This window comes from Camponotus floridanus, unplaced genomic scaffold (genome assembly GCF_003227725.1).
Source record: "Camponotus floridanus strain SB8 unplaced genomic scaffold, Cflo_v7.5 scaffold5, whole genome shotgun sequence".
Classification (NCBI taxonomy): domain Eukaryota; kingdom Metazoa; phylum Arthropoda; class Insecta; order Hymenoptera; family Formicidae; genus Camponotus; species Camponotus floridanus.
The window spans coordinates 4,386,294-4,411,684 of record NW_020229658.1 but is presented as its reverse complement, the minus strand read 5'-3'; the positions used below and the strand labels follow the sequence as shown (position 1 = coordinate 4,411,684).

The 25,391-nt window shown below is 33.3% G+C and overlaps 3 protein-coding genes and 1 long non-coding RNA gene across 7 annotated transcripts; 1 reads left to right on the top strand and 3 right to left on the bottom strand.

The window, feature by feature from the left end:
* Window positions 1-318: 318 nt before the first annotated feature.
* On the bottom strand, window positions 319-15,352 carry LOC105258034. Its single transcript, XR_003123347.1, has 3 exons — window positions 15,198-15,352; window positions 2,158-2,298; window positions 319-759 (listed from the first exon to the last, which is right to left on the bottom strand). It is a non-coding gene; the product is annotated as an uncharacterized LOC105258034 (long non-coding RNA).
* Window positions 9,546-12,285, bottom strand: LOC105258033 (CCAAT/enhancer-binding protein). Its single transcript, XM_011269085.3, has one exon. The coding sequence runs from the start codon at window positions 11,730-11,732 to the stop codon at window positions 10,683-10,685; it is 1,050 nt and encodes a 349-aa protein (XP_011267387.1). The 5' UTR covers window positions 11,733-12,285; the 3' UTR covers window positions 9,546-10,682.
* On the top strand, window positions 15,304-19,343 carry LOC105258035 (longitudinals lacking protein-like). 3 transcript variants are annotated; one of them, XM_011269086.3, is made up of 4 exons: window positions 15,304-15,494; window positions 16,088-16,321; window positions 16,407-16,596; window positions 17,099-19,343. In XM_011269086.3, exons 2-4 carry the CDS (start codon window positions 16,133-16,135, stop codon window positions 17,104-17,106), a joined length of 387 nt encoding a protein of 128 aa, XP_011267388.1. In that variant the 5' UTR covers window positions 15,304-15,494; window positions 16,088-16,132; the 3' UTR covers window positions 17,107-19,343. The 3 variants fall into 3 exon arrangements, with proteins under 3 accessions (XP_011267388.1, XP_011267390.1, XP_011267389.1); XM_011269088.3 differs by having other exon boundaries at window positions 15,305-15,494; window positions 16,407-16,620; XM_011269087.3 differs by lacking the exon at window positions 15,304-15,494 and adding an exon at window positions 15,547-15,845.
* A 689-nt stretch (window positions 19,344-20,032) lies between these two features.
* LOC105258032 (arrestin domain-containing protein 17) lies at window positions 20,033-24,692 on the bottom strand. 2 transcript variants are annotated; one of them, XM_011269082.3, is made up of 8 exons: window positions 24,320-24,611; window positions 22,395-22,550; window positions 21,969-22,192; window positions 21,547-21,732; window positions 21,201-21,409; window positions 20,677-20,909; window positions 20,293-20,421; window positions 20,037-20,209 (listed from the first exon to the last, which is right to left on the bottom strand). In XM_011269082.3, the coding sequence occupies exons 1-8, from the start codon at window positions 24,543-24,545 to the stop codon at window positions 20,193-20,195; spliced, it is 1,380 nt and encodes a 459-aa protein (XP_011267384.3). In that variant the 5' UTR covers window positions 24,546-24,611; the 3' UTR covers window positions 20,037-20,192. The 2 variants fall into 2 exon arrangements, with proteins under 2 accessions (XP_011267385.2, XP_011267384.3); XM_011269083.3 differs by lacking the exon at window positions 21,201-21,409 and having other exon boundaries at window positions 20,033-20,209; window positions 20,677-20,827; window positions 24,320-24,692.
* Window positions 24,693-25,391: the final 699 nt, after the last annotated feature.

Genomic DNA, 25,391 nt, shown 5'->3' with positions numbered 1-25,391 from the left:
TATCCAGGTTCCGTAGCATCCAACTATAATTGTAACCCCTTTAATTAAGTTTAATTAAGGACTACTTTTTCGCATACTCTCGGTGCATTGATTTAACGTGAATCCGCATGCAATAAATTTGTATCAAAAATGCGTTACAACATATATAAAATAAATACACTGTATAATGAGAAAATTTCAGGATACTAAAATTTTCTCATTATGCAAAGTATATAACTTAAAAATATTTGTGTATAAAGATTTATATATTTTTATATAAATATAATTTAAATTTTTATATAAGTATCATTTCACATAAATATAATTTGACGTATTTTCCTTAAGCACGTATAAAACTGAGAATATAAATATATATAAGAAATTACAGAATACTACACTTAAAAAAAACTAGCTTCTTAATTATTTCGATTCCGAGGTATGCGTATCCTACAATCAGATTATGATGCATTGCTTGCATATAAGATGCCAATGCGGAAGTGATTTTCATTAACTTTTAGGCAGTGTCCCTACCGTTTTACCGTTGTCTCGGAGAGTAAACGACCGTATAAAGATACCGGTGTGTGGCCTTTAGAGTGCCTGCGGTTCCCTGAGAGCGAGTGGGTGCGTTCGGATGCGGCCGCGACGAAAATAAATCCTCCGACTTCCTCGCGTAAACGCGCATCGTGCGTGCACGCGTGCTGTCACGCGCGCATCGGTTTGCGTGGGATGAGAACCGGCTGCACGTCCGAATTCGTAAGAGCTCGATCGAACGATCTTTCTCTCATGAAAAATAAATGCATCATTATTCGTGCGTGTAGTACATACATAACTCACTATAAATATGCGCTTGTGACGAATTTGTCACTCTCATTGTCCAGGTGTTATGCGATACCAAATATGCAAATTTGTGCATTTTTCGAGGAAATTTTTATTCCTCGTTTGATTATTTATTTCTAAAACCGATGCAAGAGAAAACACATCGAAATCATCAAAGCAAATTTCACAGAAGAATAATAAACACCAACTGTCAGAAATATGAATATTCGCACAGATTTATATAAATTACCTTAAATCTTCTTTCATTTTGTTATATTCACAGATTTACATAAATTACTTTAAATCTCATTTTTTATCTCATGTTCAATTATTATATTAATATTATTTATCTTTTTTCCTTCCTAATTCCTTTGTTTAAATATACAAGTAAGCTATGAATATACTTATTTATTGCTTTTTGAATTTGGATTTGATTGGCAGCAGGTGAAATAGAGAAAGAGAGAGAGAAGGGGAGAGAGAGAGAGGCGCTTTCAGGCGCGTCCCTGATGCGTCGTACGCGTCTAATATAGCGATGCAGGCGTGGAATATAGGTCGCACGCTAGAGCGCTCTTTTATGTACTTGTTACTCCGACACTCAAAGATCAGGAGGATATACGTATAGTTACAACATTCACATAAGTACACGCATACACGTACTGAGTTCGACACGATGTCTTATCATGTTCGCACGGCAGATTAATGAGAATATTAAATTATTGTGAAAAAATCCGTATAGAAAATCTTTTCTGAAGAAACTCGACGAAAAAGATTTATATGTGTTCTTGAATAAATATGTTATAATAAGCATATAAATATGTGTGTATCTAAATATGTATAACATCTTGTCAATTTTTTGATTCTTACACTTCAATTTTATATTTTAAGAGAGTCAGAGAATTTTGAGAGATTTTTAATTCTGAATTTATATATATATATATATATATATATATATATATATAATAAATTATATGTATAATAATTTTTGTAATTTGATTATAAAATAATGAAAATTCCGATCTACAAATCAAGAATTATTAAAGTTCAATTGTAATAAAACTTTTTCCAGTTAATTGGGAATTTGTATTTGTATATATTCAGATATCTCGAAGAGTTTTAAGTTACGATCATCGTTCGAACGACATTGATTGAAATGTACAGCAACAATATAATGTATAAGAGATCGCCACAGTCCATCGGCGACAATCGATTCGCGCGGGACCCGAATCTCTCTTTCTCTCTCTTTCTTTTTCTTTTGTCTCTTTCGTTAATTTTCATTCTCGCAGAGTTCCGCACGTACGACTACGAGCCGTTACGGCCGGCATAACAATGCATGACGTAATTCTGGGGTCGAATCCTCCTTACCTCCTCCGTGCAACGATGTTACAGGAAAGTGAAACTCTTGCAAACCAGGTCACACCCACATCGTGCTTGAGTCTCGCGATGCCGATCGACGGCAGACCCCTTTTAACTCCGGATTAGATGCGTTTCCATCCGACTGAAATTCTACAAAATAAAAATTTTATATGCAAACTTTAATTTTAAGAAAATTAATTAAAAAATGTTCAACATTTCTTTAATTTTTTTATGTCCTATTATGCTTTTCGATACATATTATCAAATTATCTCATTACAATATTATTTTCATTATCTTTATCATTTATTTTTTTTATAATGAGACTTTTATAATTCATACAATAACTACTAAAAATGAAAGTTATTTTATTTTGAAAGTTAGGGAACTTTTTATTTGTAACTTGATACTGATTTATGAATACATCGAATTACGCATATTATATTATATTATACATCTTTGTGAAAGGATAGATCGTTCCAAAATTTAACTCTTCACGATATTCATCTAATTTTACTTTTCATTTTCCCATCTACAACTTTTCTGATCTATCTATAGCATCTTTTAATATTAAAGTAATGGACTATTCTATGTATATAACATTTTAATAACTAATAACATAAATAACATCTGTCATTCTCGGTCATTAGTAGCTAAAATTAATAGATGAGATGCTGTCACAAACGTTGACGGGGCTAAGATGTTGCGAGGTGACGCGACGCGACTAATTCGGAGACCGCTTCCGCTGCACATCTTGCGAATCTGGCTCGGGATACGAGTATACCAACGAACGGTCGACTCAATGTCATCCGTTGTGCTAGTGACCATATTAAAGTTTTGTTAGATCCGGAGGATGCGCGAGCAAGTACAACTTTGTTTCGTGTTATACACAACATTGCGATGCAACTCGCGAAATACAAGTTTGCGAGAGAGCCGAGCGGCTTCGCTCGTTCGCTTGCGTGAGGCTTGTTCGTCGTATATGTGCGAAAAGAGAATCGGGCGTGGGTGCGGGGCGGTCTTGGCAGAGTTGGCCCTAACCCATATACCATCGTAGCCAGAATAGAGACCAAGCGGTCGCGAACGAATAGGAACGCAGGTAACTATAAACACACGGCCGGGAAAGCAAAGTATCGTGTTGCTGACGGCGCGCCTTTATCAGACTTTTCCACTTTTTTTTTTTAGAATATCGACAATATTGATAAAATGGCGATTAGTAAATATAGATATATTCTTTCTTTGTTTTTATAAACGGTTCGCAATTTTTTAAGTATATTTATAAGGTCTTAGAAAATGTTAATTTAGGAATATTTTTGTAATTTGTGGCTTTAAAAGAGAGAATTTTAAAAAATATCGTTAATTTTAATTGCTTAACTTTGCCACAATTTTGCAAGTATTTTATTAGTAAAATATTTTATTTTATATTTTTATTTCTAATGCGGAGGAACAGAATTTTATAGGCTATTTCCTTTATAATATCTGTAAGATAAACTGAAATGATACCGATACTTTTAATGTCTATAGAAAGAAGCAAATAATAATATTAATATGAATTAGAGATTACTATATTTCTTATAATTCAAATTGGCACTATGCCATGATCGCTGAAGCTAGAACAAAGAGCTAACTGATAATAAGAGTGTAGGTAACATATAATATGAGTAAAATTTTCTGTATTAAATTACTGCTAATGCGCGTTCCGTTGCGCGATGAATTTCATACGTATATCATTATATCGAGAAATGCATTTGAGATTAACAGAGATATTTCAATTAACTATATTATATAATAATTATATTTTTATTTTTTAAATATGTATAACAATTGAAAACATAAATATTCTGACAATAAAAACAAATAGATATATTTATGTTAACAATTATATCTTAAATATATTTATGTTAACAATTACATCTTGAAAGTAATTAAAAAATTAAGAAAATTAAGTGAAATAAAATCAATTGTGAGTAAATATTAGTGTTTGACTCGGAGAATGTGAATAAATCGTAGCTGCGTAAATGTAAAGAATTAAACGAAGCTTTATGATACTGATAAGTCGCTGATAAATACTAATAACAGATATTGTATATCACACAAGTTAGTCTTAACCTCGTATATTCTAGCGTCAGATGAAAGAAATATTGATAAAAATAAAAGAATTATATATATATATATATTTAATTATATATATATGTATATATATATATATTTATAATTATATATATATATATATATATATATAATTATAATATATATATATATAAACGATTAATCGTTTCGACGAATTTACTCGTTTCTAGAAGTTACTGTTCAATTCAAAGGAACGTTCGAAAAATAGATGTACCGTGTATGAACATTAGCTTGTATCTAAAACTAGAATCGTCGACGACACGTGCACGTAGACATTTAGGCGTCAAAACTTGGCATATTATGTCAGAAATTTAATGCGACAACAAAGCTAAACTGCTGACGTTGTCGAGAAAATATCGTCGAATGTCACAAAATTAATTATAAAAATTATTTAATTTGTTTATTTAATTTGTTATTTTTAATGAAAAGAAATCTTCATAAATATATGATAGCACAAGATGCGATACTTTGAAATTTTTTTGTAAGATATACAAATTTACATTTTGTATATCAAATGTTTGAAGTAATGAAAATTCACAAAATTTATTTATTATTCTTTATTATTTATGATTTACTACCTAACCTACGCTATTTTAATCATAAGAAAAAATTATAAGATAATAGAAAGCTGAGCAGTTTTATTAATCGAATACATCTCTTATTAAAATATGTATATATATATATATATATATATATATATATATATATGTAGTACTGAAAGAATAAAAGTGATAAAACCTTATAACTAGTTTGGCACAAAAGTCTAGAATTAGAATTGTCTAAATATATTGTAGATATATATACAGATTCAGAATTTTTTAACAGATGAAAAAAAATTAATTTTTAGATACTAAATGCCAATTTTCTAATGCAATCTATTTAATGAATGCTATTACAAAGCAATATTACAATTTTTTATAATCATATTAGTCGGTTTTTCATCTCTATGACTAATTCATTTCTTGGTATTATTATGAATTTAAAAATCAAATTTTAACATTTTTATTTATTATATAAACTTGGTGGTTTCTCAAGAAATATTTGAAAATGATAATCTGTTGAGAATATATTTTTAATTATTAATTGATAAATTTTATCAATCTTAATATAATTAATATGGAAATTTTCAGAAATTTTTAGAAACGTTACTTTCCTTTCTCCGACTGTTAAAATTTGTCCTAAGACATTGGTTAAATATTTTAAGCATTATTTTAACAGTCACTTTCGAAAAATTAATGATAGATTTAAAATGCAAACCATTTACCTTTAGGAAAAATGAAATAAATATTAGAATATTTTTGTTATGTACATATAGATCTTATTTTTTCCTTAAAAATTATTTTTATTTAAATTCTATTCTAAATTTTATACATTTTGATAATCTTACGATGTTTTAATATATTCAATTTAAAGATTATTATATTTTAAAATAGAAGATACAAGGTTTAAGATTCGATACATAAAATACCATAGATCTGAAAAACATATATATTTTAAGAATTTTAAACATATCATTTGATGCACGAGAAAAATGAATATCATCATAGGAGAATAATTTATGTTTATGTAGGATAATTTATGTAAGATAATAATATTTTCTCTTTTTTTCTCTTTTATATATATATATATATATATATATATATATATATATATATCTTATACTTATCTTAAATTATCTTAAATGAATTTTATTTATAGTTGTTGAATTAGTTTTATTGAATGATTTTAATATAATTTATACTGATTAAATATTGAATGATGTTCCCCATATTGTACTATAATTGCTAATGTAATTTTTTATGTTTACATTATATTTCTCCGATTATAAGTTGCATTTTATATTGATAACGTCTGAGCCTTATGATTCTTCAATATCGGTTTCAATTCTTTGGAAATATTTCCACCCCCGACATTATACTTTCTATATTTCTCGTACACTTATGTTTTAAATTTTGTCCGGATAATATATATATATATATATATTTTGACATGTGAATACACACAATATGCAAGTTGTGCATTGTGTGACATAGAAATATAATAAATTGTTTGGGAAAATCATCAAACCACTTTGCGAATTCACGTGAATATTGTACATGAATGGAGAACACCAAAGTTCCTGAGTTCTACTTCTTAAGAATAGCTTTGAATAGCAAAATTGAAGAATAAATATCAGAGATTTAAATCGTTTAAGTTGTATATACATTAACGTACATATTTAATTACAAATTTCTAAAATATTCTTGAACTATTGTATCAAAATCTTTCCATTATTTTATTGCAATTTTTAATAAAATAGAAAGAAAGAAATAAGATGTACACTTTATATGAAATGTCAATGCGATCTCTCTCTTATATGATAATTAGTAGAGAAGAGATAATTTGAATAATTTGAAGAGATAATTTAAATATTTTTACTTCAATTTTTTTCTGCATTTCAGTTCTTTTTACAATTTCTAGCAATATTATTAAATTCTCAATTGACATAAGTGAGATATATAAATTTAGCCGCGTATATCATTAGAATTTTGTAAATTATGATATGAAAACTTCATTTTATTAATTACGTCGCGCAGGCGATGCGCTTCCTCGTGCGCATCGCCTGCTATGTGATTCTAGGTGCGAGCACGTGCGTTCGCGCGTACACGTGAAATACCGTATCCTGTTCCGTGATACTTGCTAATTTATTTAATCTAACAACAAACTTATCTTCTGACTCACTGACCAGTAGTCATGATGGATTCGAGCGCAGATAGCTTTTCATACGTATATTCTATATATATTGTATTTGTATTTGTATTTGTATATTTGCACGTTGTATAACATGTACGCGCCCATGGATTTTTCTGGAGGATTAACAATTGGCTACTTTATTGTCCCTTTTTGGATGTGGAACTTTGTAGAAATCTCCCTTAGACACGGAGCTCATTCTCGCCTTAATCGCGCATGTGACGCCATTAATTCAATTCTTTTCGATTCTTTGTTATAATTCTTTTGCTTGAATCTTGTCTTTTTAAACAATTAAGTAATAAATTTTTCATTTTATATTAATAATTTTTTGAACAATTTATTTATAATAATCTCTCTCTTTTTGAAGGAAGAATGTGGTATAGTTTCCTGATTATTATTTTTTATTGAATAAAAGTTTCAAAATCAAAACATGCGTGCTAAGGAACATACAAGAATAATTAAAAAGATTGACGTTTATATTTACGTGGTGCATATTGTGCGATAAATAGCATGTATCTGTTTAATACGTGATGAGATATAGCACACATTCATAATAATAATGTGAAAAAAATAATTTCACACAGTTTGTTGAAATTCTAATATTATATATATTTGACGTTATCTCTCATAAAAAGTAATTTTATGCGATCGAAAATTTCAAAGCATATCATAAAGGATAAAATTTATGACCGAGACGCAGGATAAGGTGGACGGATCGAGTGAGGTGATACGGAGACAAAGAAGGAACCAGAGACCAAGCATCGCGCGTACGTTTCATATCAAAATATATTTGTGCATAGACAAGATGACCGTGATTTGTGACAGGTAATCTCGTATCCTAATATCATACGTCAGTCATACATCAAGGCACGCGTGCCGTACGTCACATTCACACCCGCTACACGCCGTGTTCGCGAGCGCCTTCCCGTAATTAAATCGCTCGCGCGCGAATGCACATATGATACATGCAACCGTAACAAATGCACGGTATACGCCGGCTGCTGCTGCTGTCATTGTGTCGTAGGCATCGGATTTACATATGAATGAAAATGAAGTTCTGTTTTATACGATTGTAAGCCTGTAATAGAACATTCAGGTATGATTCGGCCCCTTTCTCTCTCTCTCTCTCTCTTTTACCACTAATAAAATATGCAATTATAACAATTCGTTTGATTCATTTGTCTCCTATCGACCCATTCATGCACGCGAGATTATACAGTCATACGTATGTTACATATATTCACACAGGTACTCATACAGATATTGATGTACGAATTCCCTCGCGCGCGTGTATGCACGCGTACAATTTTCTCGATTCTCCAGCCGTTTCTCTCGCACATACTCGCACGCGCGAGCATTCTATACAGGGTGAATCATAATGGTTGTAACAACCTTTTACCATTAGAAATCAATTATCGACTGCAACTGTAATCAATCGAATAATTCATAGATTCTATATTCAGATATTCTACTTATTATTAATTTTCTAAGTTATAACTTTTACATTCTTAATATCTACAGCAGAATATTTCTTGTAGAAAGCAGAATTACGCATTTTTTTAAATAAAAAAAGAATACTTTTGTATCTTTACCAATCCAACTCTTTTTACGCGTTAAAATGATTTGTGTAAGAATGAAAAAAATCGTCAAATTCTATGTATTAAAAAATCATTATTTAAAAAAAAATCGTATTAAAAAATACACGAATGCAAAAGATATCTCTTTTTATGTGGCAGATACGTTTCACAATAATAAGAAATCACGTTATTAGAAAAAAACCGTGTAGAAAGCAAAATATGTACATAAAAGAGTTAAATATATTAGAAAAGTATGCATGGAATATGTATATTATTTAATTCACAGTATTTAACTCGCTTGTACGTTACTGCAGACACGGTCGATCCAAGCAGCTGTCATCTATAAATCATTCAATTGATTACAGTTGCAGTCGATAATTGATCTCTAATGGTAAAAGGTTGTTACATCCATTATGATTCACCCTGTATACATATACATATATAGAGGGTGTCCCGGACCACCCATACAAGAAACAAAAGTTTCTTATTTTTTCACGTACAATTCGAATCTGTAATAAAAAGTATCATGTTCCTCTCAAAAAATTCAATCAATCAAAAGTTGAAAATATCACCATTTGATAGAGCGTACTCGATTTATTTAAAAATTGTTCGCGATTTTTGATAAAAGCCATTTATTTTCATTTTAAAAAGGGTGTACGGATGGTTTGGGACACCCTGTATATATATATACATACATACATACATACATACATACATACATACATATATATATATATATATATATATACACATATATATGTATCAACTTCTCTTCTACAAAATATATTAGCTTTATATATATATATATACATTTTGTATGTAATAATAAAATTACTATAAGAACTATAATACACAAGGGCGCGAATAGACTGCTCGTACTTGCCTTGCTCGATTGTACTTTGATTGTCGAGCACGGCGAGCGCGGAAGCGAATACGTATCGAGAGAAAATAAACATCGACTTCTCTTATTGATACACATCGATTCGAGCCACATTGATAAAAATCGTCGTGTTTCAACATGACTCTTTTTTTTTTAGGTACGTGGTAATTGAAGAGCAATATAGTCTACGTTTATTAATTTAACGTTATCTAAGAATCGGATTCTAAATACAACGCCGTGTGTACGTGTCTTTCGCGTTGAAGGTGTGTCGGACGTCGTGTCTGTGTGTATATGTATGTGTAGTACGAAACGTATATAATATACAATTAAGGTGAGAGGCATAATTTGTTCGATGTCTCGCAGAGTTCACCTCCGTGTTGCGATTCTGCGCGTCCGCGTCAAGGGGAATCCGAAATTATCTAGATTGATAAGAGCGACAGTCTTACTTATGTAGTCCATAAGCGCGAAGAAAAGAACGATGAGAACGGTACAAGACGTTAAAAGGAAGTAACGGAGGAAGAATAAACAAGAGAAAGAAAGAAAAGATCGGACAGCCTTTTTCTTCGCGTCCTTCGTCAATTTTCCACGATTCTCGATCGGTTTTATCAGGGGAGATCGCACGTTATCATTTGCAGTCCACGCAATTGATTTTGTCATCTATTTTCGGTTATCGACCCCTTCGTCTTCTTTTAGTCCCCGAATAGCACTCTTTCGAGAGCGAAGGACCACGGATAGAGGCACTTGTCTTCGAACACGCGCATCATCATCGTGCCGATCGCGTTCTCCAGTTGCAAAGTCGCTGCAAAGCTCGCGTTGAGTAACTCGTTGTTCTCGATTGTCTTCCTACGCGACTCGTAGATTCCCCTCTTTTCCCTCCCACGCTCGCGGCTTCGCGACAACGACGTCCGCATGCACGTGCGCTCGCGTCGCGCACTCCGAATCGAGCGAGACATAAGATACGACGCAGAAGACGGAGAAGGAAGAAGAAGACGAAGAAAGAGGGAACGAGTGAGCGAGAGGGAGGCAGGGAGCGCGAGAGGACGAGAGATTTACGCGATGCGTGTACGCGCGGAGACGCGAGAGGAAGGCGGAAGACGCGACTGACTTCGCCTCGCAATCGGAGCAGCCTGATAGGCCAGGGACGCGAGTAAACGTCGACGTCGGAGTCAAACGACGTCGTTTCATACGGTCATCATCGCGCGGCTATGTCCGCGCGTTGCTGCTACATGGGTCCAACCGCGTGCTGCTGGAATTGGTCGAGATGCCTCGTGATTTCGCGGTGCAGATGCTCGGGTAGCATGCTGTTGCCGAAGAGCGACCTGAGGACGTTGAGTTCCTCGGTGAGGAGTTCGATCCGCTTCTTCAGCAGATCGTTGTCTTTAACCAGCAGCTTAACCTTCTCTTCGGTTTCGCGCGATCGTACCTTCGCCTTCTCGCGGCTCTTCCTCACGGCGATGTTATTCCTCTCCCGCCGTCGTCTATACTCGTCGCTCGCCTTGTCGATGGCCTTGGTCTGCTTTCTGGCGACGTTGGCGGCGGCGTGATGCTGATGAGTTATCACCGGTCCTTTCATAGGGCCGCCCCGTGGCGGTGGTTGGTGAATCGGCGTGCCGGGATGATTGCCGGGTATCGTGGACGGTGCTAGGGTGGTAAATGTCTGGCCGCCATTGGCGAACGGATTGTTCGTCACCGGGTTGTAACCCGGCGGATATTGAGGACAGTGGCGTCGATAGTCCGCCGGATCCAACGGTTCTTCCTTGATACTAGGCGATTCCGAGCTCGAACTGTTACTATCGCTACAGCTGCCCTGATGATAATTCGCGCCGCTGTGCACTGGCTGCGGCATGTATGCGAGCGTAGTGCGCGTGTTATAGTTGCCCGGTCTCACGTGCTTCACCCCGTTGCTGGCGCTGAGCATGTCTAATAAGCCGTCGTTGAAGTGATTGTCATCGATCAGATGCTGGAGGTCCAGCGAGATCTCCGGGGTGTTAAGATCGGTGAGTTCACCAGCGGCGGCGCAATGCTCGGCGTATTGCTGATGCAAGCTCGCCTTACTGGCGGCCACTTTGCTCACCACCGCGCTATTCAACTGCTGGTTATGGTTATGATTATGATTGATCTGCAGAGCGGAATTATTATTGTTGTTTGTCGCGGCGTTGTTGTTATTCTGATTGCTAGTGTTGTTATTGAGCACCTGGGACTTCTTCAGGTCGGCCGTACCCTGGGCCTGGGCCTGATGGGCCGCCGAATCGTACATAACCGGTGATTCCATTGTTCACTCGCACATCACAGATGGAAGGACTCTCGCAACCACCTGTAGGTCCGTGCGTAGAAATTTCGTCTTGGTCCACGTTCGTTTCGTTGTTTCTACTTTATTTACCTTATCTTTCTCTTCCTCGATCGCGTACTACTGTCATCCAAGAACGAGATCCGCTATCGTTATCCACACCGTCACCGTCGCGGATAATAAATGGACCTCGTCGTTTCCTCGAAATCGCGCGTCGTAGCTTTTGACACTGTTCCAAATACTCAATGGCTATAACGGATTATATATTCCGAGATCACGAAGACCTCGACGATCACACGTTCCGTCTGTTGTCCGTTTAACTTTAGTCGCGTGTCCGCTCCACGTCAAACGCCGCGGTTTACTGACGCCCACACGCGCAACGATTCTGTATTACTTCTTGTCTCTCGCATTCATGATACACATGAGAGAAAGAGAGAGAGCCCGATGCGGCGAAACAATCCGCATGAAAGTTAGCGCGCGACTGTTCGCTTCGGCGGCATGTTACAAGCTTTCAATGTGGCCCGCGCGACTGTACTTCATTGCGCTTGCGCTCGCGTGACGCTATGTTTCTCCCGCACGTTCCTCTTTACGTTCGGTCCCCTCCGAAAGAGGACCGCGGGAGGAGGCAAGCGCGAAGCGTCCTCCGGACCGCGCTCCTCCTCTCGTCCGTCTTTGCGCTCGCTCTTGTACGAGTCGGCTCTCATTCTTCCCCGCTCCTTGCTCTCCTCCGGGCCCTGTTTTATTTCTAACTCTTGCTCTCGCTTTTCTCGCTCGCTATCTACGCACGTCTTTCCTCCTCCTCTCTCTCTCTCTCTCTCTCTCTCTCTCTTTCTCTCTCTCTTTCTTTCTCTTTTACTTTCCTCCGATTTTGATTATTTTTTTCACATCTCTCTCTTTATCTCCGACGCGTTTCGCCCGTTTTTTCTTCGCGGTCCCCCTCTCGTTCCCCATTCGATTCAGGCAAGCGTCGCGTGTCCTCTTTCTCTCTCTTTCTTTTTCTCGTCCTCTTTCGTGCCCTCACATATGCTGCGGTCACGGTTCCGCGCGATGGAAAAAGTTTTTCGGCGTTTGGGGAATCAAACCCCCGATGCCACACTACTCGCGCGATGCTATGCGTACGAAAGATGGCTTTCTTTCAACTCGCGATGGGTGCACGGATTTTTAAAAATTTAATTTTTACGATTCACGATCGGATTATTCGTTATTAATTACTGTACAGATAATTATCGAATCGATAGTAATCGAATTTGGATCAATACAAAAATTCTGGGATACACGCAATTATATTCGGTAGTTATTTAAATATACTTAAAAAAGTATATTATACATTTTATGCATATACAATATAATAAAGATCATGTATTGTGATTTGTGGCACCTATCGCTATAATCGGTACTCATTAAGTGCAGTTAACAGTACGCCGTTGCAGCCGATAGGAATATGTCACCGTTTGCACGATATTGCGCAATTCACGGTAACCAGAATTGAGCAGAAATCTTTTGTTACACTTATTTTCTTCTGTTAGTCTTTAAGAATTTTGCGATAAAAATCTTTATTATTGTCAAGTATCGCGCCTTGCTTTAGAGAGTTAGAAAATTTAATTTGCATTTCAATAAAATTTAAAGACTATCGACTAACACTAATAAAAATAAATTCGTGAAATAGCTATATAATTACATATTATTTCTGAATTTCTAGGCAATAATTACGGTTTACAATAAAAGATTATTTAACGCGTTTTATCGAATTGAAATAAAATAAGTTAGATGACCAACATATGTCTCTTCCTTTTTTCTTCTTTTTCTTTTCGTATTTTTTCATATATATATATATATATATATATATATATATATATAATTTCAAGCAATATATATTGTACATATATTTCATTTCCTTATTTATACTTTAGCTCTTTATCGACTTTCGATAATTTTAAAACACTTATCTTTATGCTTTCATCGGAACTGCCTTAGAATTTTTCAGCTTTCTGAAACGTTTCATCCTCTTCCGGTTATTATTGCTAAATCAGCTTAATCGGAGATAATTTATTTTTTAAGACTAGCTATCTCTATACGCGAGGTGCATCACGAATAAATGAATCATTGTTGCGTCATATTCGATTGTTTATCAACATGAACTTTTATCTTTAATATCGTGCGCACAGTAATTACGCGTGCGTTGATCTATGAACGCACGTTGACGCATATTAATCGCGCGAATTGAAAAACGATAAGTTTCTGCATATAAGTTACGCACGTTTGTACGGATTATTTTTGTCGCTATCAAGGCAAAAAAAATAGAAGTAATTTTTATGCGTGATTCGAGATTAAAATCGTGTTAACATTCTTTTACAAGAATCATTAATTATTACATAATAAAATAAAAAAAGCAAAAAAATGAATATATGAAATAGCGCATTATTAAGTTATATAATAGCGCATTATTAAATTATTATATAATGTATATAGTGACATATATACATATATATATGTATATATATGCCACTACATACATTACGTAATAACGAACGAAATCGAAGTGAGAGACCTAATAATGTGTTATTTCATTTTTTGCATTTGTTATTTTATTCTCTTTATGTTTAAATTTTTCCTCTAAATGAAGATATCTGATATGAAGATTTCTATTCTGTGTACAAATTTATATATATATAATATATATATATATATATATATATATATATACATATACACGAGAAAAATGCTTTAATGATTGCATGTGTATCTGTGTGTGACAGTCATTAACAATTGATAAAATTAATATTTCTTAATTAATACTTCTCAAAACATTATATATATATATATATATATATATATATATATATATATATTTATATATATTTTTTAAGAAGCATTAATTAAGAAATATTAATTAATCTTATTAATTGTTAATGACTATCACACATAGACACACATACATTCACACAGAAATAATAGCGTAGTGATAATTTAGGAAAATAAATATGAATATATATTTGTACTCTTTATGTGCTTTATATATATTTTGTAAATTAAAGTTTTCATTCACGAAATCCACTTCTTACTACTTCTTCCTACTTTAAAATATTATTAAGATTTATTACAATCTAACATTTTTAAATTCTTGTAAATTTATAAGAAAAACTCATATGTAAATTTTAGGATTTATAAGTTTTGTGTAAGTATATTTATACATTTTAAAATAATTTAATATTAAAAGTATTTTGAATATCACATCGCACGCGCGCGCTGATAAAAAATAAAAATCACAGGCCGATAAATATAGGTTAAAGTTAACTACAATAAGTAATCTTTTTATATCTTCTTATGGTTCTGTCTTTTAAAAAACAGAAATCAAGAGAGGCGCAATCAATCATGGATTAATTTTAACTAAGATCTATGAGATTGTACAGGATATATTAATATAAAATATTCATAAAATGTGCGACTTACCGAAATTCGTCCGCAAACAGGCAATGGCGAGGATTCAGCGACTGGGATCGCGTCAGTCGCGCCATCCGACATCGCGTTTGAGAACAATTTCAGTCGGTACATACAACGCGGACCGATCGCCACCGGAAAGGCACGAGCCCGACCGAATTTCCGTCGTCGCGATATTAGTCACAACAAAAAAATCGTGGTGATCGCGCAAAAAGTTTTCGGCGCTGCGTATTTTTCGCGTCCCCTCGGCAGCAAGGTGCTGGTGACAAACACGTCGACGCCCCGTCCAGGATTCGTCGACGACGCGAAGTAAGCGATCGCGCGTCCAAGAGACTCGTCCTCGCGTCGCGCGTTTCAATCCCGATGTGTTGTGGGCCGCCGTGTGTTGTGCTGGGCCCCGTGTGCGCCGACCTTTGATGGGACGGGGACGGGCTGACGGACGCACGCGTGTTGTCAACGAGTGCGCGATTTAACGCGGACGCGGCGTCCATTAGTCGTTAGGTCCGCGTTAAGTCGCGAGATGATACGCTCCGCTTCGCGGCGAAGCTCGTCCGATCCGCGTCATCGCGTCCCGCTCGCTCCCTCGCCGAGATATCCCCTGGCTTAACCTACAAGAGTTACTTGGCGCGAGGACTTCCCGCGTTTGCACGTTTCAAGAAAGTTCGTTCTTCCGCATTGTTTTCGTTGACAGCCAGCATTTGTCGCGAGATCACGTTTTTCACTTTGTACTCTGGATAGTTTGCGAGATTAAACGCGCGTCTTCGCGAGCGTCTCTTCGTTAAATGTGTCACTTCCACCTGCTTTATTTGATTTTTTTGTCTTTCTTTTTGTCATATAAATAAGTATAAGAGACAATTCTGATCTGTTTATATGATTGATGTTTTGTTTCATCTTATTTGCAGACTGCACAATTACGTGGAAGTTATAGGGCAATATCAGCAATCACTATGGCGGGAGAACAACAGCAGTTTTTTCTTAAATGGAACGACTTCCAATCGAATATGGTGTCGTCGTTCAAACACCTGCGAGATGAAAAAAGTTTCACGGATGTGACATTGGCTTGCGATGGTCAAACTTGTAAAGCGCATAAAATGGTCTTATCCGCCTGTAGTCCTTACTTCAAATCCTTGTTAGAGGTATATTGTTTATTCTGCGATAAATGATAGGTAATAATTTATTATATCAAGTAATTTTAAACGAATTCATTGTTTGATATTACAGGAAAATCCGTCCAAACATCCTATCATAATTCTAAAGGATGTTGCATACAGCCATTTGCAAGCCATTCTAGAATTCATGTACGCAGGTGAAGTGAACGTTTCACAAGATCAGTTACCAGCGTTTCTCAAAACAGCAGACCGGCTTAAAGTTAAAGGACTAGCTGAAGCTCCTGGTGCCATTAAGAGAGAAGGTTAAAGATACGCACGTAATTATGGTATGCTTTGAGATTTTATTTGGTTAATCTTAGACAAATTGACAAGAATAAGCTTTATTATATAACTTTCCTATCTTCAAACTGTTCCATCATTATATTGCATATTTTTTTTCTTTCATGATTATGCTTGTTTAATGATTTAATTTAATCACATGCTTTTTATATATCGATAAAAAAAAGGAATCATTTAGTCACAGTATAGAGAGTCACATAACTTATTGAATAACAATATTGATTTCAACAAAATTATGTATAATTACATTTACACAAGAGTCCATTATTTGATTATTGATTGTGCAAATCTATTTTTATTTTTGGATACATATACATATATAAGTAAAATATACGACCTTATTCTAAGTGTCTTACTGAACATACAAAATAAGAACCAATAAGTTTCAAAACAACCAAAACATTATATGTAATGATTATTTGTTGTTGTACAGACAAGTGGGGCAAATATAAATTTTTTTTGCAGGTCTTTGAAAAGCTGGACTGAAAAGAAAAAAACAATGTAATAATGTAAAGTGATTGCGCAAAACACATACCACAAACAACATAAACACACAATAACACATACATGAATTCATATATATATATATATTTTTACTTTATATATATAATATATATATATGTATATATATATATTATATGTACTGATATATATGTATATATAAAATAAACATTACATGTGCACAACCCAGCATCCTGTGGTTCATGACTTGGATCAACATATGTACGATGACAATGTAAAATAATGCCTTTTCTTAATCTCATTTAATGTTAATGATTGTACTGATGGTATGACAGTACACATAAGTAGAGACGAGATGTTGATGTTTGTCTTGAACCTATTACGCCACATTGCAGCGGCAACAATAACACAACAACATTGATTATTTTTTTAAAATAAGGCGCCACGAGGCGCGAATAAATGGGTCGCGATAGTTTACGATATATGCTGACCGGGGCAGTCTTGATAGATCAAGTTGGAAATGTTGAGGACACCTGTTACAATGCCCGTTTTTTCAAGCCGATCTACTTGACTCACAGCACTCCCCTATCGGTTCCATTTGGTAGATCTATTCACGAAGTAGCTTTATACCTTTGCCTTTGTCGCGCATCAACTGATCACTTATCATGAAACTCATTTGAGAGCCGTACATACATAGCCTATCGAAATGAAAGTTTCTTTTTGATAGACGATCTACATGTACTCCATTCATTTTCATGGAATATTTATCTGACAATGAGGAAATGATCATAAAAGTAATGACACGATTATAGAAATGTTTTTCTTGAAGAAATCTATCGTAGGGCATTAACGATTTTATTTCGCACTAGATTATATATAAATGATAGTTGAACAAAGGAAAGTATCATTGGCATCCAATCAGGAAGTTGTGCTTCTATCGTGGATAGATTTGCGAAACCTCCGACAATTAAAGAATATTAAATCAAGTTTGCTGGAAGTAGTAACGTGCGTGTTTACGTCATTTAATACAGATTTCTTTTGTCAAATTTGCAAAATGACATTAAAACGACGTTTGTGCGTGTTCGCGCGAAATGTAAAAAAAGAGGAATGAAATACTCGAGAAGAATTGTTCTTACAATCGCAATCGATCCCGTACAAGTTACCTCTTCTAGTGATCATGATTTTTACTTAACCAAATACTGCCAGTATTTGTACCGGCGTATTCACAATATTACCGATAGACCAAATTTATTTATGATAATAATATATTAAGGGTTGAAAAAAATGATGTGTGTGTTTTAAATCGAGGGAAGGTTATTGTAATATAAGCGAAGTAAATTTTTGTAAAGTCGGAGCGCACAGTTCCTTTTCCCTCCCGACAACCAAGATGAAAAAATTTAGAAAAAAATGTCAGGAAACATTATCGAGTCAAGGACACAAAAATCAATATATTATACATATTTTTCTTCTTGTCTTTGTGCGATCAAGTATTTTAACATTATTCGGACTTTATTCTTTGTTATCTTGAAATTAATATAATATTGTATACGAATTTTTATTAATTTTATTTATTATTAAATAAGTCCGCGCTCGCGATTCCTGGCTGTATGTTTCTTATAATTATACATTAAGAATCTCTATAGTTATGTGAATTTTTCTTACAATTTAATTATTCTTGTGCTTAATATGAATTTATTTCAACTTCAATTATTACGTGAATTATATCGAATTAGCACGAGTAAACTCCTACGGACACTATTTAGGATCGTACACATTCATCGATATTAATCTCGCAAATGAATTAGCGCATTATTTCCTATCGATTTTGCTTCGGATGTTTCTGTAACACATAAAATTGCACTGAAAGCATAGGTCGTAAGAATGGTCCGTCACAAGGAAACATACAGATTTCGATAATACCTGCATTAACAAGAACACAAGTTCTGATAATAAACGGGACCATTCACGTGTAAGTGGCAGTAAGCGGAGTTTGCGGTATAAGAATAATTGGCGAACATTGGAATGTCTCTTTTCGGAATAAAAACTTAGTTATTCGACCGGCTTAATCATCTTTTGCAGTCATCCGACAGCAATATCGTGCAATAGATATCCGACGTTCATTCGCAATGTTTAAAGCGGTATTAAATGCCTCAAGATGGATGGATTCAGTTCCTACAATGATACGTTTGCTGGGCATTTGGTGGTTGAATGTGAATAGTTGTACCATATACATTTGCTATGCTGTAAATTTGGAGTACAATTATTGTAGAATAGAAAATCTCACATAGGAGTGACCGTTCGTGCTAAGTTCATGACTATGTCATAAGCCCTTTCTGGTTACAACTCTTGCTTTACCTCCAATTTCCATGCTTCATTCTCCGCATTCAAATCGATTGGCTTGTAAAAGTTATCGGGATGAATCCCTCCTCCTCCTGCTCCCTTTGTTTATTGCGTTATTTTTATTATTCGTTAATTCCTACTATCCGTTCCCCTCAAAATTCAAAAATTTATTAACATTACTTTTGCTATTATACAACTCGATAATGATGATTATAATATGATGATGTTGAGATATAAAATAAATTATGTAAATATATCATTTTCGCGTAACTATTTTTATTGCTCCTGCAATAAATTTTTCTTTATGGATTTTTAATTTGCGACATTTTTTCAATGTTTAAACGTGTCAAACCATTATAAACGCAAATATCGAATATATAAAGTATCTCAAAATTATATTTTTCATTATACATCATACATAAACATTATTTATTCGATGTAAAACGTAATACATTTATAATAGTAAAGAGTAATAGTATAGACGATAGTAAAGAGTAATAGTATAGACGATAGTAAAGAGTAATAGTATAGAGTTATAAAATATAAAAATACACACAATTACAATTTATATTAAAAAAACTAAATATGATAATAATTATATAAATATATTCGAATACATTATATGAGGTAGTATCAGAAATCTATATTTTTCTAGCATGCTTGCTTTTGCAAGTTTATGTCAAATAACAATAAGTTTGTTGGTGGTATAGGATATACTCCTCCGTCTTATCTGTGCTTATTTTCCAAACATTTCATCTTATTTTCCAGATGGATCTATGGAATAAAATATGCATAGGTATGCGCATCGTTTTCGAAATGATGTAAAGCATTTAGCAATAATTATGTTTCGTTCTTACAAGGCATTGAGAAATTAAAAACTGGATATCTGGGTGCGAAAGGTTCGTTGGCCCCGTGCACGTAATTAGATTCATCGTGATCTTTAATAGAATCCGCTCTTTGCATACATTCTTCATATGATGGCGGCGCTAAAAAAAGAAAAATTTTTTAAAATTTATAGTAATTTTTTATTTTCTTTTATATACACACATGCACATACAATACATCATAACTAATAATAATTTTACAGCATGAAATCATGCAACATTCATTTATATAGTACAAAATATAATCCAATATACATTTATTTTTAAGATTAATTATTAAATTTTGAAAACGATTATTATGTATATATCTCAATGAAATTTTAATGATTAAAAAAACAGCTATTCAGCTCTACTCACGTATGTCCCATTGGTTAACCGAAGTGCTAGGTTGATTTGTAAAACCTATGGGTTGAGATCCTGGATAAGGCAAATTTGGTGAGGCATAGTCTGGAGACGTCGGCATTGGTGGAGGAGGATCATCATCGTATTGCATCATTGGAGCTGTAGGCTGTATAGTTTGTGTATGAGATACAGAATGCAGTGGGATTGTTCCGATCAAGATTGGATAAGTCTTGGTGATACTGCAATGCCTATCGCAGAAATTGAATTGATTTTTAACGAATCGTCAATCAACATAAATTTATCTTAATTCAATCAAATAAAAAATTTATTGCGAGTTTAGATGTAAAATAATTTTAAAAAGAATTTTCAAGTTCTTTATAACGTATGATTGAATTTATACATGTATATTCCAGGTAGCAAAATGACGTCTAAAGACGTCTTTAAGACGTCTTTAAGACGTTTTTAAGACGTTTTTAGACGTTATTTTGCTACCTGGAATAAATTAAGATCCACATAATTTAGGAGAAATATATACGTACATTCCTGAGACGTGAATTGTAATGCGTAAGATATAATTCTGATCTATTATATTGCAATATTCCAATTGGGATGGTGGTATCGGTGGAATTTGTAATCGTGATATAATATCGTCATATTGGCTGAATGGTCCCGTATTATGTCCGGCCTTTATGACCGCTTTATCCGTTTTAGTCGAATTATACGGTGTTTTCGCATGGAATTCCAAGGACTTTGGAATGAGAATTATAAAAAAATGTAATTATATTCTATAGGTAAAAATTAATTTGATAGGATAGATTATATGTATAGGCAAATGATATATGGCTATAGTGAATTATGACACGCGATGACAACGATTAAACCTACCCGTTCCAATTTAACGCAGATCTTCGTCACATTGACACTACTGGTATTATTTAAATTGATCATCGTTTCTATCGATTGGCCTGGAACGAATCCCGTTGTCGGTATTTTAATACGTGTTTTTATCGAACCCATATTGACACAGCAGAAATAACAGAAGCTATCACTCGTTTCGTCATCTATGCCGAGCTAAAAAATTATAGATATATAAAAATATAATTATAATTAATATTATAATTATAATTATTTTTTTATATATTTGTGTGAGAAACAAATATCGATAAATATATTGTATTGCATATCGTCATTTTCTAGTTTGATCGCAAAGTTATTTTTGCTTAATATCAAGATAAAAGAAATATACACATATAACTTTCGCATATTGATATACACATATATAACTTTCGCATATTGATTTTACTCACACATTGTTGACTGTGATTGTTCAAATCGTAAGATGAGACTACAGTAAACGCAATCTTGCACTCGTGATTGAATCTCCACGGTCTGTCAATAACCGCTTTCGTCGTGTATCTGATGTGACCATTTACATGTTCGAAGCTACATGGTATATTGGAGGGTAGTGAAAAAGTAAAAGGGTATTTATGAAATCCTGCTGGCATCCGTACTTCTCCATCACTTGAGGAACCTGAAATATATTTGATAAATTAAAAATATCTTATTGTACTATTATATTATACATGTATACCTGCAATTAATTCGAATTAATAATTGTTGAAATAAACCCATTTAATCATTCCATTTAAATATCTTATCATAATATTCGGTTACAGATACTATTATCATATTTTTTGATAATATCGATGTAATCTTATAAATGATAATGTTACCTGTTGTATTTCCGAACAGATAATAAGTTAAGTTAAAATAATGTTCGCTTGCTCGGAAATGATCAACCTCAGTCTGATTGCGTCCATGAGAATCTTTTCTAGTTCTCGTTCTTTCCCAGTTAACATTAGCTTCTCCCTTAATCGATAATTTCAGAGCTGCGATAAAAAAATATATATTTCTTTTTATTTTCTATTTTTTTACATTAAAATGTTATATATTAAAAAATAATTGATCTTTTCTTTTTATCGCTCTCTTCTTTATATATTGAAATTTGATCATCACAATCAAACATAATAATTATTTTTTTACATAGTAATTATTTTTTTATAAAGTAATTATTTTTTTTATTCTCTATATAACAGATTAAAAATTTTGACAAAAATAAAAAAAGATCAATTTTTAAAAAATGAAACAAATGATTTAGAAAAGAAATTTTCACATTACAACAATATTACGTTTACAGCGCTTGGTATTCAGTGTCAATTAAAAACATATCAACAGAATTTCTAAATACATATATGCGTTGCATAACCGGCTAAAGTCAGTATATATAAAAATAGATACGCGAATATGGTAAAGCTATGCTGTGTCTCACATTATATAGAGAGATATATCAGTAGTTTTAGCAAACTAACGGATTTCAGTAACTGGAATCATCTTCTAATAAATTTATTTTTAATCTTTACAACTTTAAAAACGTAGATTGTATAGAGTATATATTATAATTTTAATCTTCAAAAGATTTAGAAATATAGGTGGCAATTATTTTACAATATGACTTGATATCACACGAGTGATAAAAAGAGTCTTGGGAAATATAATTCTCATATATTTATTTCAATATTATTCAAAAAATAATTGTGCATTTTAATCATTATAATTTCATTCTTCTAAAATGAATGTGAGATTAAGATAGTATATTCCTAGATAGTAGATCTACTTAAAATGTTATTTGTCAGAACATCGTTCTGATAACACACTTCTGTGAATCGATAATAACTGCATATTAAATTGACATTTTTCATTCACATTTCGCATTTGATATTTAATTCTACGTAATTGTTTAATGTATTATTTCTCTTTATTTTTATAAAGTATAGTATGCAGAATAAAAAATTTCACAGCATTGCTGCTTACTATATTATAGAATGGCCAACAACATAAAACGATATATCTGGCATATGTAGTGCATCTCATGTTGGTAAATGACGTCATAACAAAAGCATCTGATAAGAAGTTATGACTAACAGAACTTTATAAGTATGTACACATATTTACTTATCGTAATTGGCGAAAAAAATATTATATTCAATATTTATTTATTTCATCATAAAAGCACCGAATAGAAATAAAAAAACTGAATATAAAAACATTGTGAAGATATAAAATCTATAATTATACAGAAATTATTTCTATAAATACAACTTAATTAACTGTATTTAATTAACTGTATTTAATTAATTGAAGTGCGTTGTATTTTGATGAGAAATTTCTAATAATTAATTTTTATTACTTGATAATCAATGTTTTTTTCATCTAATTTAATTTTTTATCCTTTTTTTATGAAACTACAAAGCTTGAAGTTTAAAAATAATCTTCCAAGACTTCTCTTTCCAATCTTGCTAGTACTTCTCTTTCTCTTTCCAATCTTGCTAGTACTTGTTCAATCTTTTCTGCTTTCTCAATTTGAATTTCACTCATCCATATAACAGATATTCAAATATTCATTTATCATGTGTAAATCACACAATGACACATTTCTCGTGAAAGTCGGCGCCTCTTTTTTACGACACTGGTTTCACGCTTCACGCATTTTTCACACGCATGTGCACACTTTGACGTCCGACGACACGGCGCCTGTGGTATAATCGCTCAATACTACAATTTGATCTCGTGCAACACGTATATGCTGAACACTATTTACCTCTGATAGATTTCTCCCTGGCCAAGTCGATGATAACATTGCCGGTGACTTGTTCGCCAGGTGCATAAGTAGCGCCTGATCGATCGAACTCAATGCGAAAAGTCCTCAACGACGGCATCTGGGAATATATTGAGCTGTTTCTTGAGTTGGATCGAGGTCGAGTAGCATGTGTTTTTGAAGAAGGCAACCCTAAGCCCAACAAATAAACAGAATGGACGACTGACATGAGTATGAATCCTCTCGCGACGCTGGTACCGCATGACTGGTTGCCAGTCGAGCTAGCGTCGAGAATCATATGTGGGTGGTGAGTTTGCAATAGAAACGTCATCAGAGAGCGTGCCATGTCGCTTCCCTCATGATAATACAATAGTAGTAGGAGATTTCTCATTCCTGATCTTTCTTTTTTAAATAAATCGCTAGAGGAGATTATAATATGATAAGATATTAATAGGTAACATTAACAGAAAATACTACAATAATAACTTTTTAAAATAATGACATATAAAAAAACATGTCAAATTATTTAGAAATAATGAAGCATTTAATGCATTGAGAATATTCGATATAATATTCGATATAAAATATTATTCTCATTGCGATAAAAAAGTAATGTGTTATTTCATTTTAACAAAGAAAAATTGTGTGTGTAAACAATTGGATAAAAAATAAGTCTATATAAATATGCATTTTGAATATGTTTAGCAAAATTTTAGTAAATAAGCTTTTAATACAGATATTAATATAAATATATAGTTTTTAATATGGATTTAATATGTATTTATTAAATATATATAAAACTGCAAAACACTTGAGTCATCTAATCATCAACCACGCATGGAAAATGTTAAATAAGTTAATAAAGGTTAAAAACGTGAGTCAATGTACAATTATATACGTCATATAGGTATAATATATAACGTCTACTGTAGTTTGATAAAAATAGAATCTTTCAGACGTCAATATTTTACGAGGAATTATTACTATAATGTGGCATATAATATCAAGTACAAGGTTATCATTTCTTTGTACATGATGTATCATGGTAATAACGTGAAAATTATCAATCAAGGCG

Coding starts and splice junctions, on each gene's coding strand:
- LOC105258032 (XM_011269082.3), bottom strand. CDS start 24,545: ATGTCAGTCGTCCATTCTGTTTATTTGTTGGGCTTAGGGTTGCCTTCT. Junction 22,193..22,394: donor TCTGTTCGGAAATACAACAG/GTAACATTATCA, acceptor AATATATTTCAG/GTTCCTCAAGTGATGGAGAA. Junction 20,910..21,200: donor ACAATTCACGTCTCAGGAAT/GTACGTATATAT, acceptor TTTCTGCGATAG/GCATTGCAGTATCACCAAGA.
- LOC105258033 (XM_011269085.3), bottom strand. CDS start 11,732: ATGGAATCACCGGTTATGTACGATTCGGCGGCCCATCAGGCCCAGGCC.
- LOC105258035 (XM_011269086.3), top strand. CDS start 16,133: ATGGCGGGAGAACAACAGCAGTTTTTTCTTAAATGGAACGACTTCCAA. Junction 16,322..16,406: donor ACTTCAAATCCTTGTTAGAG/GTATATTGTTTA, acceptor TTGATATTACAG/GAAAATCCGTCCAAACATCC.